The 18,154-nt window shown below is 51.2% G+C and overlaps 2 protein-coding genes across 2 annotated transcripts; one reads left to right on the forward strand and one right to left on the reverse strand.

Annotated features, from left to right (window-relative positions):
- Positions 1-323: 323 nt before the first annotated feature.
- Positions 324-11,552, reverse strand: ABHD17A (abhydrolase domain containing 17A, depalmitoylase). The gene is made up of 4 exons (XM_053301127.1): positions 11,236-11,552; positions 6,930-7,124; positions 5,263-5,442; positions 324-1,489 (listed from the first exon to the last, which is right to left on the reverse strand). The coding sequence occupies exons 1-4, from the start codon at positions 11,550-11,552 to the stop codon at positions 1,264-1,266; spliced, it is 918 nt and encodes a 305-aa protein (XP_053157102.1). The 3' UTR covers positions 324-1,263.
- Positions 11,553-11,650: 98 nt separating this feature from the next.
- LOC128347066 (potassium/sodium hyperpolarization-activated cyclic nucleotide-gated channel 2-like) lies at positions 11,651-17,388 on the forward strand. The gene is made up of 2 exons (XM_053301128.1): positions 11,651-11,784; positions 16,996-17,388. Exons 1-2 carry the CDS (start codon positions 11,683-11,685, stop codon positions 17,362-17,364), a joined length of 471 nt encoding a protein of 156 aa, XP_053157103.1. The 5' UTR covers positions 11,651-11,682; the 3' UTR covers positions 17,365-17,388.
- The last annotated feature ends 766 nt before the right edge of the window (positions 17,389-18,154 follow it).

The following is an 18,154-nucleotide window of genomic DNA, read 5'->3' on the forward strand; positions in this document are numbered from 1 at the left end:
CTCTCCTCCTGGGCTTTGCCTCCACAGCCAGGCTGGGCCCGCCGCCATCTCTGGCCTCCGCGGCCACCAATCCTCCTGGGTGCACCTCAGCCAATCAGCTGGGCCCTGGGACGCACATTCCAAGGCACACCCAGGAGAATTTTTTTAATATATATAAAATATAAAATATTTATTTATTTATTTATTTATTCAAACAAACAAACAAACAAACAAACAAACAAACTTACTTCTATGTCCTGACCGGTCCCCTACCCCGGCACTGGTGTACGCCAGCCCCCCGCCCCGAGAAACTCCAGGCAACATTTCTTGGAAAAAGCCGTCTGAACCTTTAAAACTTTTATTCCTCTTTGTTTCCAAAACAAACGGGCAGAGAGGCCTCTCCTCTCCTCCCCCGCAAAGCCTGCGCAACAGGAATGAAGTAAAGCATGGCCCAAACATGTGGGAACATCTGGACAGAGTGAAGGGGGAAAGAGGGCAATTAACACAAGATCACCCAGGAGGCTGCGGACGGAGCAGGTCAACCCTCCCTCCCCCACTCTTCGTGTCGGCTCGAGCAAATCAGCCACGTCGGGTCCCTCGATACGGGCCCCGTACCGCTGCAGGGCATCCGAGCGAAGAGAAACTTCACCGAGGTCCGCCAGCCTCTGGGGGGGGCGGTGCTCTGGCCGGACGTAGAGCAAGCTGTTTACCCATCATGCAATGCACCTCTCGCTACCCCGGGGGCAGCATCTGTGTCACCGTCTGCCCTCCTCCGACACGGCAGCTTATTGCTATCACTGGGACACGCGGAGGGCTACGAGAAAACAAGGTTCGGGACAGGATTGGGAGGTGGAGAGGCAGAAATACAATGTGATTTTTTTTAAAGGAAAGAAAAAAGCAACCTTGCAATGCTAAAGTTTTTCAGAGTCCCGAAACGAGGGGCGACATCGGGGCCCCGTCCTCAGCACGGGGACGGACACGTGACTGAAGATGGCAGCAGCTGTGACCAGAGGCCCCAGGGCTGGTGGCCAGCAATGGAGAGGAAAGACCCCAGCACAAGAAGGCTCAACGTCCCTCCAGAGACTCAAGCCCGCCACAGAAGGCACGAGGCTGGTCCTGTGTCGGTGGGCAGACGAGGTGTAGGTGTGTGTGTGTAACTTGCAGCGTGGGCAGCAGGCCACGACCGGATCCGTGAGCGCCTCCTTCCTTCCTCCCCTTTCTCAACCGAGGAGCCAGGGGTCCTTGCCGGAGGGAAGGGCCAAAGGGGAGAGGGAGTCAGCGTGCTCAGTTGTACTGGCTGGCCAGATCTTGCGAGATGAATTTCCGCAGACGATCCAAATACTGGCTGTAGAGTTCGATGTCGTTGTGCCCGGCGCCTTCCACCCAGAGGGGCTCGACGGCCTTGGGGCAGCGTTCGTAGAGGGCCAGGCCATGGGAGAAGTCAATCACCTCGTCCTCTGTGCCGTGAATGAAGAGGACCGGGGAGGTGATCCGGGACACTTTGTCAATGCTGCAGAAGAGAAAAAACACAGGTGAAGGTGCTGCCCACTGAGTCAGGCCCTTGGCCCCTCTAGCGCAGTACTGTCTACACTGAACGGCAGCTGCTCTCCAGGATTCCGGGCAGGGGCCTTCCCTTCCCAACCCTACCTGGAGATGCTGCCAGGGATTGAACCTGGGACCTTCTTCAGGCAAAGCGGGGGCTCTTTTCTATCTTGAAGATGGGGAAAAGGAAGAAGAATAGGGATGAAGGAAAAGAAAGAGAGAGCGAAAGAGAGAGAGAGAGAAAGAGAGAGAAAGAGAGAGAAAGAGAGAGAAAGAGAAAGAGAGAGAGAAAGAAAGAGAAAGAAAGAGAGAGAAAAAGAAAGAGAGAGAGAGAAAGAGAGAGAGAGAGAAGATGCAAATGAAGGAAAAAAGGACAGAAGCAAAGAAAAAAGGGAGGATACACTGAAATAAAAAGAGGGATGGAGGAAAAACAGAAGGAAGGAAGGAATGTTTGAGCCCAAAGACTTAAAGCAGCAAAACAGAATCAGATCAAGGCAGGGCTGGCGAGGCTCCAGGTGTCTACGGTCACTTAACAGCTGGAAGCTGGCACCGATTCAGACCACGAAACTATCCGGTTCTCATTTGGGTTCAGCTGCCTGTGTGAATGGATCCTGGCTTCAGAGGGTCTTACGAAGCAGGAGAGCAAGTTGGGAGAACTCAAAGAAATAACCAGCTCAACGTTTTGCTGCCAGCCTCGGTGATGCCATATTATTCATCCTGGCAGAGTGGAAGCCATCTTCAGGGATCTGTTGTGCCCGGGCGGCAGCAAGGCATATGTACGATTTCAGGGTGTGAACGGAACCAACTGAGACTGGAGAGGGAGATGTTTTCCTCCTTCAGTCATCAAACTGGGAACTGTCAATCAAATTACTGGGCACGTCGGTTTAGGAGAGACTTGGGGACTCCGTTTACACACAAGGAATAATTGACTTATGGCTTCTCAAACTTGGGCCAACAGATGTTGTTGCACTTAGGAACATGGGAAGCTGCCACACACCAAATCAGACAACTGTCCGCCTAGCTCAGTATTGTCTACCCAGACTGGCAGCGGCTTCTCCACAAATGCAGGCAGGAGTCTCTCTCAGCTGCATCTTGGAGATGCCATAGAGGAACCTGGGACTTTCTGCATGCACAGAGGCAGGTGCTCTTCCCAGAGTGTCCCTGTCCCTTAAGGGGAATATCTTACAGTACTCACACGTAGTCTCCCATTCAAATGTAAACCAGGGCCCACCCTGCTTAGCAAAGGGGACAATTCATGCTTGCTATCAACAAGACCAGTTCTCCTCCTACAGACCAGCTGGGGATTATGGGAATTGAAATCCAACAACATCTGGAGACCCAAGGTGGAGAACCCTTGGCTTATGGACTTTATCAATAAGTGATGGTAGTGATGGCCATTGGATTAATGGCTTTAAAGGGGGATCAGGCACATCGCGAGAAGACCAGTGACGACTATGGGCCATGGCAACTAGACAGAACCTAAAGACTTCTTTCAGAAAATGGAAGGCCTGCCCAAATGAAGAGAACAGAAAGGAACAAACTCTGGCAAAAAGAATGCAAAGAGACCGTAAAGGATGCAAAAGAGAGTTTGAGGAGCACATAGCTGGAAGTGTCAAGGGGAATAATAAAAACTTCTTTAAATATATCAGAAGCAGGAAACCAGCCAGGGAGGCGGTTGGACCATTAGATGATCAGGGTGTGAAAGGGATTATTAAGGGAGGATATGGAGATTGCAGAGAAGCTGGATGAGTTCTTTGCATCTGTCTTCATGGCAGAGGATACTGACCATATACCTACTCTGGAACTGAGCTTCTCAGGCTTGGAGGCTGAAGAACTGGGCCAATTTGAGGGGATAAAATGGGATGTTCTAAACTATCTTTAAAAAACTAAAAATTAACAAATTGCCAGGGCCAGATGGCACCCACCCAAAAGTTCTGAAGGAACTGAAAACATGAAGTTGCAGATCTCCTAGCAAAAATATGTAACTTGTCCCTACAATCAGGCTCTGTACCAGAGGACTGGAAAGTAGCCAATGTAACTCAGATTTTCAAAATGCGATCCGGGGGGATCTGGGAAACTACAGGCCAGTTAGTTTAACATCTGTGCCCGGTAAATTGATGGAAAGCATACATAAGGACAAAATTGCTAAGCAAACGGAACAGCAAGCTTTGCTGAAGGAGAACCAGCATGGCTTCTGCAAGGGAAAGGCTTGCCTCACTAACCTTTTGGAGTTCTTTAAGTGTCAACAGGCATGTGGATAAAGATGATCCGGTTGACACAGTATACTTGGACTTTCAAAGAGCTTTCGACAAAGTTCCTTATCAAAGACTCTTGAGTAACCTTAGCCATCATAGCATAAGGGGGCAGGTTCATGTGCAAACTGGTAACTGGTTGAAGGACAGGAAACAGAGGGTAGGATTAAATGGAGAGTTTTCACAATGGAGAGAAGTAAGAAGTGGGGTCCCCCAGGGATCTGTACTGGGACCAGTGCTCTTTAACTTGTTCATAAATGATCTAGAAGTTGGGGTAACCAGCAATGTGGCCAAATTTGCAGAGAACACTAAGCTATTTAGCGCAGTGAAATCCAAGATGAGCTCCAGAAGGATCTCTACAAACTGGGTGAGTGGGTGACGAAATGGCAAATGTGGTTCAGTGCAAGCAAGTGTAAAGTGATGCATATTGGGGCAAAAAAATCCCGACTTCACATATACAATGATGGGGTCTGACCTGTCAGTGACTGACCAGGAGAGGGATCTTGGGGTCGTGGTGGACAGCTCGTTGAAAGTGTTGACTCAGTGCATGGCAGCTGTGAAAAGGGCAAATTCCATGCTAGGGATGATTAAGAAGGGGATTGAAAAGAAAAATGCTAATATTATAATGGCCTTATACAAATCTCTAGTGCGGCCACATTTGGAGTACTGCGTACAGTTCTGGTCACCGTATCTTAAGGACATTGTTGAACTGGAAAAGGTACAGAAGAGGGCAACCAAGATGATCAGGGGCCTGGAGCAGCTTCCTTACGAGGCAAGGCTACAGCATCTGGGGTTCTTTACTTTGGAAAAGAGGCGACAATGGAAAGACATGATCGAGGTGAATAAAATTATGCATGGAGTAGAGAGAAAAATGTTAATCCCTCTCTCACAACACCAGAACCAGGGGTCATCCCATGAAAGAGATGGCCAGGAAATTTAGGACAAAAGGAAGCACTTTTTCACACAGTGCATAATAAATCTCTGGAATTCTCTGCCCCAGGATGTGGTGATGGCCACCAGCTTGGCTGGCTTTAAAAGGGGCCTGGACAAATTCATAGAGGACAGGGCTATCAGTGGCTACTAGTTTAGTGGCTACAGGCCCACCTCCAGCCTCAGAGGCAAGATGCCTCTGAGTCCCAGTTGCAGGGGAGCAACAGTAGGAGAGAGGGCATGCCCTCAACTCCTCCCTGTGGGATTCTCAGAGGCATCTGGTAGGCCACTGTGTGAACCAGGATGCTGGACTAGATAGGCCTTCTTGGGTCTGATCCTGCAGGGCTGTACTTATGTTCTTAACCTCCAGCTCCAGAGGACGTCTACCTCTGAGTGCCAGAGATAAGAAACTGGGGAGGGTTGCTGCCTTCCTGCCCGGCTTGGGTGGCTTCCGGGAGGCACCTGGCTGTCCCCTACTGGAAACACAATGCTGGGGTAGACAGATCTGGGGTCCAAATCCAGCAGGTCCTTAAGCACCGCCCTGATTCAAGGGACTCACTTGGGGAATGCGTCAAAGCAGTAAGTCTTCTTGGTATCCGGGAAGGCGACGCGCATGCCCGAAGTCAGCGGCGAGTGCAGGATGACGGCGGCACATTCGTATCGGGAAGCCAGGTCTACCGTGGGCACGGTGCCGATGCTTTGCCCGTAGAGGATGATGTTCTCCGGGCTGATCCCATATCTGGGCGGCAAATGGGACGAGAGAGAGAGAGGGAGAGGAGGGGAGAGGGATCCGAGTTAGTTACTCCCAGCTGAATTACTTCCAAGACCTCTTGCTTTGTCGCCTGAAGAAGCTCTTCATCACAGAGTCTGTGTGCGACTCAAACTTTCACTGCCCCAAAATGCAGCAATGGCCAGCAGCAGAGATTTTACACACACACACACACACACACACACACCCACCTCTGCCTTTAACAGATGGCTTTAAAAGAACAATTGGACAAATACAGGCAGTAGGAGAAGAAGTCCTTCAGCAGCAAAACATCGTGGCAGGGCAGAGCTTCTACGTTTGGAGGCAGTCTACCACCTGTAGTGGTTAGAGTGCTGGACTAGGACCAGGGAGACCCGAGTTCAAATCCCCATTCAGCCATGAGACTAGCTGGGTGACTCTGGGCCAGTCCCTTCTCTCTCAGCCTAGCCTACTTCACAGGGTTGTTGTGAAAGAGAAACTCAAGGATGTAGTACACCGCTCTGGGCTCCTTGGAGGAAGAGCGGGATAGAAATGTAACAACAACAACTACTACTACACAGGGAAGGGCTCTGTGTCTGGTATGCACACCTCTTCCAAAGGCATCGGTGATGGAGAGGGGAGGGTGCCAGACTAGATATGGAACCACCCAATTCAGTGGCAGTCTACCAGATGCTGGGGACCAGAGGACATCTGCCATCTTCATGCCCTGCTTACGGGCTTCCCAGAGGCATCTGGCTGGCCACTCATAGGAAAGGGATGCTGGGACTAGATGGGATATTTGGTCTCGTCCGGGCTGCTCTTCCGATATCTTCCTAGATCAGACCAAAGGATTTTATAGTGGGCAGGCAGAGGCTTCCCAGGAAGCCCACAAGCAGGCCCATGAAAGCCACGGCCCTCGCTTGTCCCCAGTATTTGGTTATTGGGGTAGATTGCACCTGTGCGTGGAGGTTCCATCTGGCTATTCTAGTTATTAACCACCGATGGGCTCACATTGCCTAAGAACAAAGGAACCCATTGATGGCTATTAACCAGAATAACCAAACAGAACTTCCACGCATAGGGGCAGCCTACCTCCGATTTCCAATTGCTAAGGAAAAGCAAACAGGGGACAGATGTTGGCTTCACACCCTGCTTGCAGGCTCCCTGGGAAGCATTTGCCTAGCCGCTGTCGACTCCGTCAGTCGGATCCAGCCGGCTCCGACATCCTCACAAAGGATCGAATCCACGACAGCTGTTAACCAGGATAGCTACGTGGAGCCTCCAAATCCAGGAGCAGTCTACCTCTGAACACCAGAAGCTGGCAGTGCAGAAGAGGGGAGGGTTGCTGCCTTCATGCCCTTGCTGGATCAACCGTGTTGCCATGGTCTGATTCAGCAAGGTCTCAAGGAAAACGAGGGAACCCGGAAGAAGAGAGCCACACAAGGACTTTAAAAACACGATCCGAAGGCACCGGGCGCCCTCTCTGCCTCAAAGCTCACCGCGTCCGCAGGGCCTGCCAGGCTGCATCAATGTCGGCGTAGAGGTTCTTCTCGGAGGGCTTCCCCGTGCTGACCCCGTAGCCAGAGTAGTCGTAGGAGAAGATGTTGCAGTTGATCCGGGTGCCCAGACTAATGTAGAAGCTGCACATTTGGCCCAAGTCAACGGCGTTGCCGTGTGAAAAGAGAACCGTAAACCTAGAGAGGAAGGTAGTGAGTGAGACATGCCAGCCACTCCAGGCATGGTGGCAGAATCCGATGCGACGGTACAAGATCCGGTACGACTGTACAAATCCTCTGCTATGGGATGTGGTGGCGGCCACGAGCTTGGATGGCTTTAAAAGGGGCTTAGACAAATTCATGGAGGACAGGCCCATCAATGGATACTAGTCTGGTGGCTATATAAGCCACCTCCAGGCTGAGAGGCATGCTTAAGAGAGCTCCTTCTTTGTCACAAACCAGGGTGGATAAAAATCAATGGTGTTTTGTTTTTTTAAAGCAATAAATCTGGTTTTTTAAATTTAGATCAGATTTTTTTTTAAACAAAATGCTTTTTGAGGGGAAAAATCTATCTAAAGATAGTTTTCTATTTAAGATACATTAGAGTCCAAAGGTTATTCATCATGAAATAAGGATTAGTTTTTACTTATGTAGCATGAGGCTGTATATATGCAATCTTTAAATTTTTTGGTAAATACATTCCATTAATCCATTCACTGTCCATCCAATGTCATGCTCTTCCAGAGGTTTCTGTAAGATTATTTTGGGCAATTTTTCTATCTAGAAGAGGACCAAAAATGAAACCTTCATCTGGTTGTAAATATTAAGATTATACCAGCAAGAATGAGTCTTTATGTAAAAAACCATGATTTAAATCTAGTCTTACTGACTAGTGATTTAAACCAAATCCACCCTGTCGCCAATTAAGATCATCTGGAGAGATCCGGTTATGGTTGCCACTGGCTCGTTTGGTGGCGATTCGGGACTGGGCCCTCTCTGTGGCTGCTCCAGAGCTTTGGAATATGCTCCCTGCTGAAATAAGAGCAACTCCATCTCTGGTTGCTTTCAGGAGGACCCTGAAGACGCACCCGTTCTATCAGGCTTTTCACTGAAGTGAATTTTAAACTGGTTATTTTTATCCCATGAAATTGTTTTAACTTCTTGTTCTGTGAAGTTGTTTTAATTGTTTTTACCCTGTTTAATATTTGTCTTGTTTTAAATTGTAAACACTGCCTAGAGATACACATATCAGGCTGTATACGGTATCGTTGTTTTAAAATGTTATTGTTTTAAAATGTTTTTAAATTGTTAATTGTTGATATATTGTTTTTAATTTGTTTTAGATTTTCATTGTTTTAGTGGCTTGTTTTAATTGTAAACCGCCCTGAGCCATTTTGGAAGGGCGGTATATCAATCAATCAATCAATCAATATACTGAGAACTGCCCAGGGACGTTTTTGTATGGGGCGGTATATAAATGTATTAAATAAATATGATCAATCAGTCAATGGTGCCTCTGAACACCAGTTGCAGGGAAGCAACCACAAGAGAGAGGGCATGCCTAAATCTCCTGCCTGTGGGCTTCTCAGAGGCATCTGGTGGGCCACTGTGGGAAACAGGGTGCTAGACTAGACAAGCCTTGGAGCTGTCCTTATGTGCCATTTCAGGCTCCAGGTGAAGGATTTACAGGTGCAGAGTTTTTGAATGTGTAAACACATTGAACGTGCAATTAAAGGGAAAAGCCTTTAGCTGATAGGAATAGTGATAGGTATGACAGCTCCAACTGAGCTCAATCAAGGCCTGAGACAACAGGAGGGCATGAGGACTGATGTCCAGTGGGAGATGTTGTACTGGCCTACAATACAGGAGAGCTTTGGGTCAGTCTGCACTTCCTTGTTTAGATGCAGAAAACGTCACTATGAAGATGGGGGGGTGCAGGGGAAGACCCAACTGCAGTTTTGAGGTTTCATGTCTGCTTTTCAACTTCTGCTCCTCCTAATGTAGCCCTTTCCTCTCAGATTCAATGAAAAACTAACACACTTGTTGAGCAGGTGATTCGGAGCGTGAAAATGCTCCTTCTAGCAAAAATACTGCAAAGGGAAAGCTTTGGTAAGCCACAGATGGTCGGGGTTTTGAGTGAAACAACAAGATAGAATGCTGTTTTAACTCTCCGCCATATAATACGCACACATTCCTGTGTCTGTGTCATATTTTTTAAAAATCTCCCTGCAGGTAGAAGACGACTGTCTCAGGGAAGGACTCAGCTCCTGATGCACTACTTTTCAATGTGCAGGGAGTTGCATACATACAATGCTATTAACCGCAACGTTACCATTATCAAAATAAAAAATTCCCTGTACATTTCACATCATAGGAACATAGGAAGCTGCCATATACTGAGTCAGACCATAGGTCCATCTAGTTTAGTGTTGTCTACACAGACTGACAGCAGCTTCTCCAAGGTTGCAGACAGGGGCTCTCTCTCAGCCCTATCTTGGATGCTCTTCCCGGAGCAGCTCCATCCCCTGAGGGGAATATCTTACAGTGCTCACATTCTAGTCTCCCATTCATATGCAACCAGCTATCCTCTCTTATCGCTTGCCATAGTGCATATTTGCAGAGTTTATTTTGTTCATGGAAGAACGTGTGTGTGTGTGTGTGTGTGTGTGTGTGTGTGTGTGTGTGTGTGTTTTAAACCCAGCTTACAGTATTGTGTTGAGAGGATTCAGTAATTAAAGTGCTTTGAAGCCGCAAAAGGGTGAGAAAAGTGCCACATTTTTCTTTTAAACAGAAAAGTGACATATAATTATTTAACAATATTTTTTAAACAATAATAATAATACTAATTTCTGATGACAAAAACCATGAGACTTTCTGCATCTGGGCAGAAGAGGAAGGAACAGTTCTGCTCGGACAGAGCGTCTGCCTAACCAGCAGATAAAGTTCAACAGAAAGCAGGCAGGAAATTCCAGCGGGGCCCGCCCATATTTTCAGCCATCCGTCAGACCAAGGAAACAGCTGTGGGGCTCTTGCATCTCACACGGCCTTCCTCAGGCTCCCACCGAAGCCGTTCCCACCACCCACCCAACTCTCAACACTTCGCTAAGAGTGCAACTGGGACTCAGGCCCCGTCCTCCTAGGGCTAGGAGCGAGCTGCAAACCGGGATGGGTCAGGCGAAGGGTGGAAGGGAAGGGGGAATTTTGTCCCAGGCAACTTCTAATTGTAGAACTGGAGAAGGTTTAGAAGAGGGCAACCAAGATGATCAGGGGCCTAGAGCACCTTCCTTATGAGGCAAGGCGACAACACGTGGGGCTTTTTAGTTTGGAAGAGAGGCGACTAAGGGGAGACATGATACAGGTGTATAACAACTATGCATGGAGTGGAGAAAGTGGAGAGAAAGAAATTCTTCTCCCTCTCCCATCACACTAGAACCAGGGGTCATCCCATGAAACTGATTGCCAGGAAATCTAGGACCAGCAAACGGAAGTATTTTTTCACACAACGCATAATCAGCGTATGGAATTCTCTGCCACAAGATGTGGTGACAGCCAACAACCTGGATGGCTTGAAGAGGAATTTGGATCACTCCATGGAGGAGAGGTCTATCAGCAGCTACTAGTTGGAGGGCTACAGGCCACCTCCAGCCTCCAAGGCAGGATGCCTCTGAGTACCAGTTGCAGGGGAGTCACAGCAGGAGGGAGGACATGCCCCTTTCAACTCCTGCCTGTGGCTCCCAGCGGCATCTGGTGGGCCACTGTGTGAAACAGGATGCTGGACTAGATAGGTCTCCTTGGGCCTGATCCAGCAGGGCTGTTCTGATGTTCTCCTGTGGCTACAGCACTGCACAGGGGAAAGCCACACACAGCATACGCCGCAATGGGAGGTGGGGGTCACAGCTCAGCAGGAAAGCGCACGGTTTGCCCAGAACCCCCTCAAGTTCAGCCCCTAGCATCTCCTGCCACAACCTGGGAAAGGCCTCTCCGCCCGGGTCCATGGTGAAAACAGGGGGGTGGGTTGTGGGGAAACCGTGACCATTACAGCTTGTGCCCAAACTTGTGTTTTTACTACATTCTTATATATTAGTAGTAGCTTATTTTAAAAAAAGAGTGTCGGGGTGGGTGGGAATGAAGTCACAAGACCACCAGGTTCCTCAACAGGGGAACTTGCTGACCGTCAGGGATTCGAGGGCCCTAGGAGCCAATCCCACGAGAGGGAGGAGGGAGGGGTCCACCTTCTGGGCTTCGCCCTGCTCTGCCCATTCCTGAGCATCCCACGGCTTTGAACACCATCCTTCCGGGTACCGCTTACCTGGCGCCCGGCACGCACCGGATGTACATGCAGCTCACCCAGTTCCCTCGGTTGCTTTTGGCCAGGAACACCTCGATGGTGTCCAGCTCTCGCTGGGCGTACTGGAAGTCCGCCCGGTCCGTCAAATGGAGCTTCCAGCGGGCCAGGGCGCCACTTCGGAGAGAGCCGTTGCTGGCGCTGCCGGCGGTGGGTTCCGGTTCCGGGACCATTGTGTAGGTGGGTTCCGGGGGCAGGAAAGCCAGCTTGGAGGCAATCCTGCCAGGGCAGGGCGGGCAGCAGAAGAGGCAACAGAGTTCGCTGACCGAGATGCCGTTCATGACCGCGAGGGGGAGGTCGCGAGCGGAGGCGGAGAGCGGGCCGGAAGGGCGGCGGGAGGGTCGGGTCCCCAAATCCAGCCAGTTAGGAAAGCAGTTTAGCCAGCACTGAGACAGAGAGAACCTTTATGACATGCCGGGCCAGAACACGCAGGCTAGGGGTCTCCCACATTCCGGCGTAGGGCTCGAGAATCCCCAAGTCTCTGTCTGTACAAGTGCCCGGGTAAGCAGCGTCCTAAGAAAAAGAAAGGAAGAAGAGACACTATTAGAAACCACCAAGCACCGCTTCGGACACCCACGGATCAGAAATCGTACATGCGGACATCGCAAAGCACACGCCAATCCGACTTAAGAACATCTGCCTTCTACTGAGTCAGACCCCTGGTCCATGCATTGTCAGTATTGTCTACCCAGGCTGGCAGCGGCTTCTCCAAGGTTGCAGGCAGGAGTCTCTCCTAGCTCGATCCTGGGAGATGCTGCCAAGGAGGGAATGTGGAACCTGTCTGCATCCTGCACTCACAATGCCACTCCCAAAGCAGGCTCCCCACAAGCCAACCACGCATTCTCACAACCATATGAGACAGAGCTGGTCTTGCGCTAGCCAGCAGGAATGGTCTCCTGCACTAAGCAGGGTCCACCCTGGTTTGCATTTGGATGGGAGACTACATTTTAAAACTTTAATGTGCTTTTATCTATGATGTTCATATTTTTATGAATTTTAAATGTTTTATATTTTATATTACGTTTTAATTCTGTACACCACCTAGAGATTTCTATATTAGGCAGTATATAAATTCAACAAACAACAACAACACATGTGTCAGCACCGTAAGATCTTCCCCTTAGGCTATATGGCCGCTCTGGGAAGAGCACCTGCCCGCTTGCATGCAGAGGGTTCTTTCCCTGGCAGCAGCATCTCCAAGACAGGGCTGAGAGAGACTCCTGCCTGCAACCTCGGAGAAGCTGCTGCCAGTCTGGGTAGACAATCCTGAGCTAGATGGACCAAGGGTCTGACTCAGTATACGGCATGCTTCCTGTGTTCCTAACCTCACACCCCAAAGAATGCACATCCGCTGCAAAGCTGTGGACAGTCACACAGATGGAGAGAGAAAGGATAGGATGGGGTTATGGTCACGGAGTTCAGCCACCTAAGAACCTCAGCTGTTGAGTGCCTGAAATCAAGCTTCCAGTTTTCATGGGTGCAAAGAAATGTTCAAGAAGCACGTGGAAAGGCCTAGTAGAATCTCTGAGGACAGATGGGTTGCCTCAGAGGCTGGAGGTGACCTACAGCCACCAGACTAGTAGCCATTGATAGACCCGTCCTCTGTGAATTTGCCCAAGCCCCTTTTGATGGCCACAAGCTAGTGGCCATCACCACATCATGTGGCAGAGAGTTCCATAGATAATTATGCACTGTGCCAAAAAAAAAAAAAAAAAGTACTTCCTTTGGTCCGTCCTACATTTCCTGGCCATCCTGGTTCTGGTGTTGCGAATAAGGGAGAAAAATTTCTCTCTGTCCACTCCAGGCATAATTTTATACACCTCGATCATATCTCCCCGTAGTCGCCTCTTTTCCAAACTAAAGGGCCCCGGGTGCTGCAGCCTAGCCTCATAAGGAAGGTGCTCCAGGCCCCTGATCATCTTGGTTGCCCTCGTCCGCACCTCATCCAATTCTATAATGTCCTCTTTAAGACATGGGGACCAATTATCCCCATTCAGCACACTCTGGTGTCCCTCCCGCCAGGGGCGGTTTCTAGCAACTCCACTGCGCAACCCTCTCTTCAGATTGCAAGGCCTTGGGGACAGAAAGCTGTCTCCTCCTCCTTTGGGCTGTGTAAACAACCTGGAAGAAAGTGATGCATCAATATTCTAAGTCACAGCCACTCATCCTCACCAAAGTTTAATGAACCAGAGCATAGGAACCTGCTGTATACTGAGTCAGACCATTGGTCCATCTAGCTCAGTATTGTCTACCCAAACTGGCAGCAGCTTCTGCAAGGTTGCAGGCAGGAATCTCTCTCAGCCCTATCTTGGAGATGATGCCAGGGAGGGAATTTGGAACCTTGATGCTCTTCCCAGAGCGGCTCCATCCCCTAAGGGGAATATCTGGCAGTGCTCACATGTGGTCTCCCATTCAAATGCAGCCAGGGTGGATCCAATTTACATAGTATACCTGGACTTCTAAAAAGCTTTGGACACAGTTCTTCATCAAAGACTCCTGAGAAAACTTAACAATCATGGGAGAAGGAGACATGTGTGGATTGCTAACTGGTTGAAGGACAGGAAACAGAGGGTAGGTATAAATGGAGAGTGTTCACAATGGAGGGAAGTAAGAAGTGGGGTCCCCCAGGAACCTGTACTGGGACCAGTGCTTTTTAATTTATTCATAAATGATCTAGAAGCAGGGGTAGGCAGCGAGGTGGCCAAATTTGCAGATGATACCAAACTCTTCCGGGTAGTAAAATCCAAAACGGATTGTGAGGAACTCCAAAGGGATCTCTCCAAACTGAGGGAGTGGGCGACAAAGTGGCAAATGCGGTTCAATGTTGGCAAGTGCAAAGTGATGCACATTGGGATGAAGAACCCCAACTTCAAGTATATGCTGATGGGATCTGAGCTGTTGGTGACTGACCAGGAGAGGGATCTTGGGGTCGTGGTGGACAGCTCGTTGGAAGTGTTGACTCAATGTGCGGCAGCTGTGAAAAGGGCCAATTCCATACTAGAGATCGTTAGGAAGGGGACTGAAAATAAAACAGCTAATATTATCATGCCCTTATAGAAATCGATGGTGCGGCCACATCTGGAGTACTGTGTACAGTTTGGGCCACCATATCTTAAGAAGGATATTGGTGAACTGGAAAAGGTGCAGAAGAGGGCAACCAAGATGATCAGGGGCTTAGAGCACCTTTCTTATGAGGCAAGGGCTTTTTAGTTTAGAAAAAAGATGACTGCAGGGAGACATGATAGAGGTCTACAAAATCATGCATGGTATGGAGAAAGTGGAGAGAGAGAAATCCTTCTCCCTCTCCCATCACACTAGAACCAGGGGTCATCCCATGAAACTGATTGCCAGGAAATTTAGAACCAGCAAACGGAAGTACTTTTTCACACAACGCATAATCAGCGTGTGGAATTCTCTGCCACAAGATGTGGTGACAGCCAACAACCTGGATGGCTTTAAGATCACTTCATGGAGGAGAGGTCTATCAAGGGCTACTAGTCGGAGGGCTATAGGCCACCTCCGGCCTCCAAGGCAGGATGCCTCTGAGTACAATTTGCAGGGGTGTAGCAGCAGGAGGGAGAGCATGCTCCTTTCAACTCCTGCCTGTGGCTTCCGGCAGCATCTGGTGGGCCACTGTGTGAAACAGGATGCTGGACTAAATGGGCCTCCTTGGGCCTGATCCAGCAGGGCTGCTCTTTTGTTTTCATGTCTGGAGAGAAACTGGCCAGAACCTGAGGGCACCTGGAGCACGTATGAGCACCAATGTTCCCTCTAACAGGGATTTCCCAGATGTTGTTGTCTACAACTCCCAGCATCCCCAGCTACAGTAGCCTCTGCTTGGGGATTATGGGAGTTGTAGTCAACAACATCTGGGAACCAGAGGGAACACTGGTGAGCACGGAGGTCAATTCCGCTCCCAGTGGCTGTTGCTGGTCTCTCCTCTGGAAGGTTTCTTAGATTGGGAATCCTTTGGGGGCAGAGAACCAGAGGGGCCCTTTGGGGGCACATGGTTTGGAGATCCCCTCTGCTAACTGGGCAAAGAGGCACCTTTGCAAGGGAAGGAGCTCTTCTATTGAGCAGAGGGGAACCATTGTCCCTCTTCATCCCAGCAGAGCGTCCCTCTCGGGGACTGTTGCTGGTGTCTCCCTTGGGTTTCTTTTTAGGCTCTAAGCCCTTTGGGGCAGAGGACCATCTTCTCTTCCCCCCCCTCAATCTTTTTGCTAGGGAAGCTGCTTATTCAATTTCTATACTGCCCTTCACACACACACACACACACACACACACACACACACACACACACCCTTTCCAGGTGCCCAAGTAAAGTAAAATGTGCCAATGTACCAGGAGTCGATGTCGACTCCTGGCGACCACAGAGCCCTGCGGTTGTCTTTGGTAGAATACAGGAGGGGTTGACCATTGCCTCCTCCCGCACAGTATGAGATGATGCCTTTCAGCATCTTCCTATATTGCTGCTGCCTGATATAGGTGTTTCCCATAGTCTGGGAAACACAGTCTGGGTGTTCTGTGGCGAGGCAATCCATGCCTCACCACAGAACACACAAACACACCCTCAAGTCACACCAAAGGCCCCAATGCTGCAAGGAGGGAGCCTCTCGCTCTCCAGCCATGCAATGTCCCTGTCATGGCTGCGGATGATGGGAATTGTAGTCCAAGAACATCTGGGGACCCAAGTCGGAGAACCACTGCAGCGCTGTCTGCCTCCAAAGCTCAAGAGAGGGATGGCAGGTTGGAAACAGACAGAAGACACTTACAGAAGGGGAAACTGAGCATGTGGTCCTCCTGGCTGGCCAGGTTGGTTTAAAAAAATAAAAATAAAAATTGACATTGACATTCTCTGCAGGTTGGAGCAAGGCCAAGTCATGGGAGACCAGAGACCTCTCCTGAAGGGTCCTTTGCTACCTGCAGCGGGGCACTTTTGGGGCCAACTGTCCTCAAAATAAACAGGGCCCCCGTCCATCTTGACCGAGTCACAGAGACGACCAAGGGAATGATTCCACACTGGAAAGGAAGACATGATGACATCAGCCTGGTCAGATGCAGAGGGTGGGGGGAGAAAGAGACCGTGGCACTCAGTGGCACCTACTTCCAAGGAGACAGGCACAGAAGGCAGCGGCGGAAACTGGAAATCACACCACTACTGCACAGCTGGATTCTCTGCAAAGGTGGGGGAGAAGGGGGGAGGCTTGCACAACACACACACACTCAAAAGAACTCACTCACTCACACACACACACACACACACACACACACACACACACAACCCCAGAATCCCGTTCCCTGCAAAGTGTGGAGAGCTAAGGATCAAGGTTTGCCAATAAGTACACAAAGGGGGACACACACACCCCCAAAGTGGACCCACAACCACACTCTTCTCAGCACAGCGGAGAAAGGTTTCGGGGGTTTGCACAAACGCAGCGCAGCGCAGCGCAGCGCAGCGCAGGAGGCGGGGAAGAGCGCGCCCGCGCGCGCACGCCCACCCTGGCCCTCCCGAGGCGGCAGCCCCCCTGCGCCCTGCCCCGGCGGGCTCCAGCCCCAAGAGGAGGGCCAGCCGCCGCACACGTCCCTCTCCGCGCTGCTCGTCCCGCGCTCCGCAGAGGTCGGGGCGCAGGGCCCCCAGCCGGCCACTCCGCCAGGGGCGGGGAAGCGGCGGCGTTTGCCCAGCCCAGCAGTCACGCGCCCCCCACCCCGCAGCCCGGACGTTACCGGCACATGCCCTCCTCCGCCTCCTCTCCAGGCTCCAGCAGCGGCGCGCTCTCCTCTCCGGGGGGGCCTCTTCCTCCTGGCGCACGGCCGGGGGACCCACTCGCTTGCTCGCTCGCTCGCTCGCCCTTCCCCGCAGCGCCGGCACTCAGCCGCCCAGCACCTGCCCGGCCCCCTTCAGGCGCCCCGCTAGGGAGCCACAACCGGGCGCCGCCGCCGCTGCGCGCCGCATTCCGCCGAGCGCGCGACTTGGGCTGCTGCTCGGCGGCGCTTGCCCACCGCTGCTGCTGCTTCGCCTGCTGCTCGTCTCGTCTCGTCTCGGGCGCCGCCTCCTCCTCCTCCTCGCCAGCTCCGGGGGAGAGGCGGATGTGAGCGCAGAGCAGCCCGCACTGGAAATGACGCCAGCCGAGGGGCCGGCGGGGGAGGGCGCGCGCGCTCGGGGGCCGCCCCTGGCTCCTCCGGCCTGCAGCGCAGAAGCAGCAGCGGCAACGCCCAGGAGGCGGCCGCGGAGGAGGAGTCGGAGTCTCTCCGCCCTGTCTCTGCAGGAGTCCCGCCTCGCCTCGCCTCGCCTCGCCTCTCCCCGCGAGCAGCCTCGTCGCTAGGGGGGGGGGGTTCTCTCTGCCACGTCTCTCTGTCGGCTTGAGGCTTCCCACGCCGGGGTGGGCAACCCAGGCTGGCCCGCTGGCGGCGGCGGCTGCACTCCCATATGGAAGCGGGAGTCCAATAGCCCCTGCCCGCTGAGCCAAGAGACACTTTTTAAAGTGGCGATTCTCTTCCATTGAGCCGGGGGAGAGCAACTGGCCCGCTCCATCCCCAGCACAGCAGCCCTCCAGTTAGGGACGTAGCAAGGTTGGAGGGGGCCCAGAGACAAGATTTTAAAATGCCCCCCCCCCGAAGCTCAGCTCATGAAGTAAAGATGTCTTAAATGAGGCGGAATAGTGGTAACAAAAGCATTGTGTGTGTGTGTGTGTGTGTGTGTGTGTGTGTGTATATCATAAATTATTTTTTTAAAGGTTTTGTAAATTGTGGACGATGCAAGTCATTGAATGGCACTAGAGAAAGACAGGCTGTTCTGGTCTTAACACTCACATCAGTTTCGGAGGATGAATACAACTGAAGGAAGCCCGGGCGGGTGTGTGTGGCTGGGGGAGTCCGTCATGTG

This window comes from Hemicordylus capensis, chromosome 2 (assembly GCF_027244095.1).
Source record: "Hemicordylus capensis ecotype Gifberg chromosome 2, rHemCap1.1.pri, whole genome shotgun sequence".
Classification (NCBI taxonomy): domain Eukaryota; kingdom Metazoa; phylum Chordata; class Lepidosauria; order Squamata; family Cordylidae; genus Hemicordylus; species Hemicordylus capensis.

What these genes read in the sequence shown, in the direction of transcription:
- ABHD17A (XM_053301127.1), bottom strand. Translation starts at nt 11,552, where the DNA reads ATGAACGGCATCTCGGTCAGCGAACTCTGTTGCCTCTTCTGCTGCCCG. An exon ending in CGGTGCGTGCCGGGCGCCAG is followed by an intron (nt 7,125 to 11,235) that starts GTAAGCGGTACC and finishes CTTCCTCTCTAG; the next exon opens with GTTTACGGTTCTCTTTTCAC. An exon ending in TGGCAGGCCCTGCGGACGCG is followed by an intron (nt 5,443 to 6,929) that starts GTGAGCTTTGAG and finishes TTTGCCGCCCAG; the next exon opens with ATATGGGATCAGCCCGGAGA.
- LOC128347066 (XM_053301128.1), top strand. Translation starts at nt 11,683, where the DNA reads ATGCCGGGCCAGAACACGCAGGCTAGGGGTCTCCCACATTCCGGCGTA. An exon ending in GTGCCCGGGTAAGCAGCGTC is followed by an intron (nt 11,785 to 16,995) that starts CTAAGAAAAAGA and finishes CCCGGACGTTAC; the next exon opens with CGGCACATGCCCTCCTCCGC.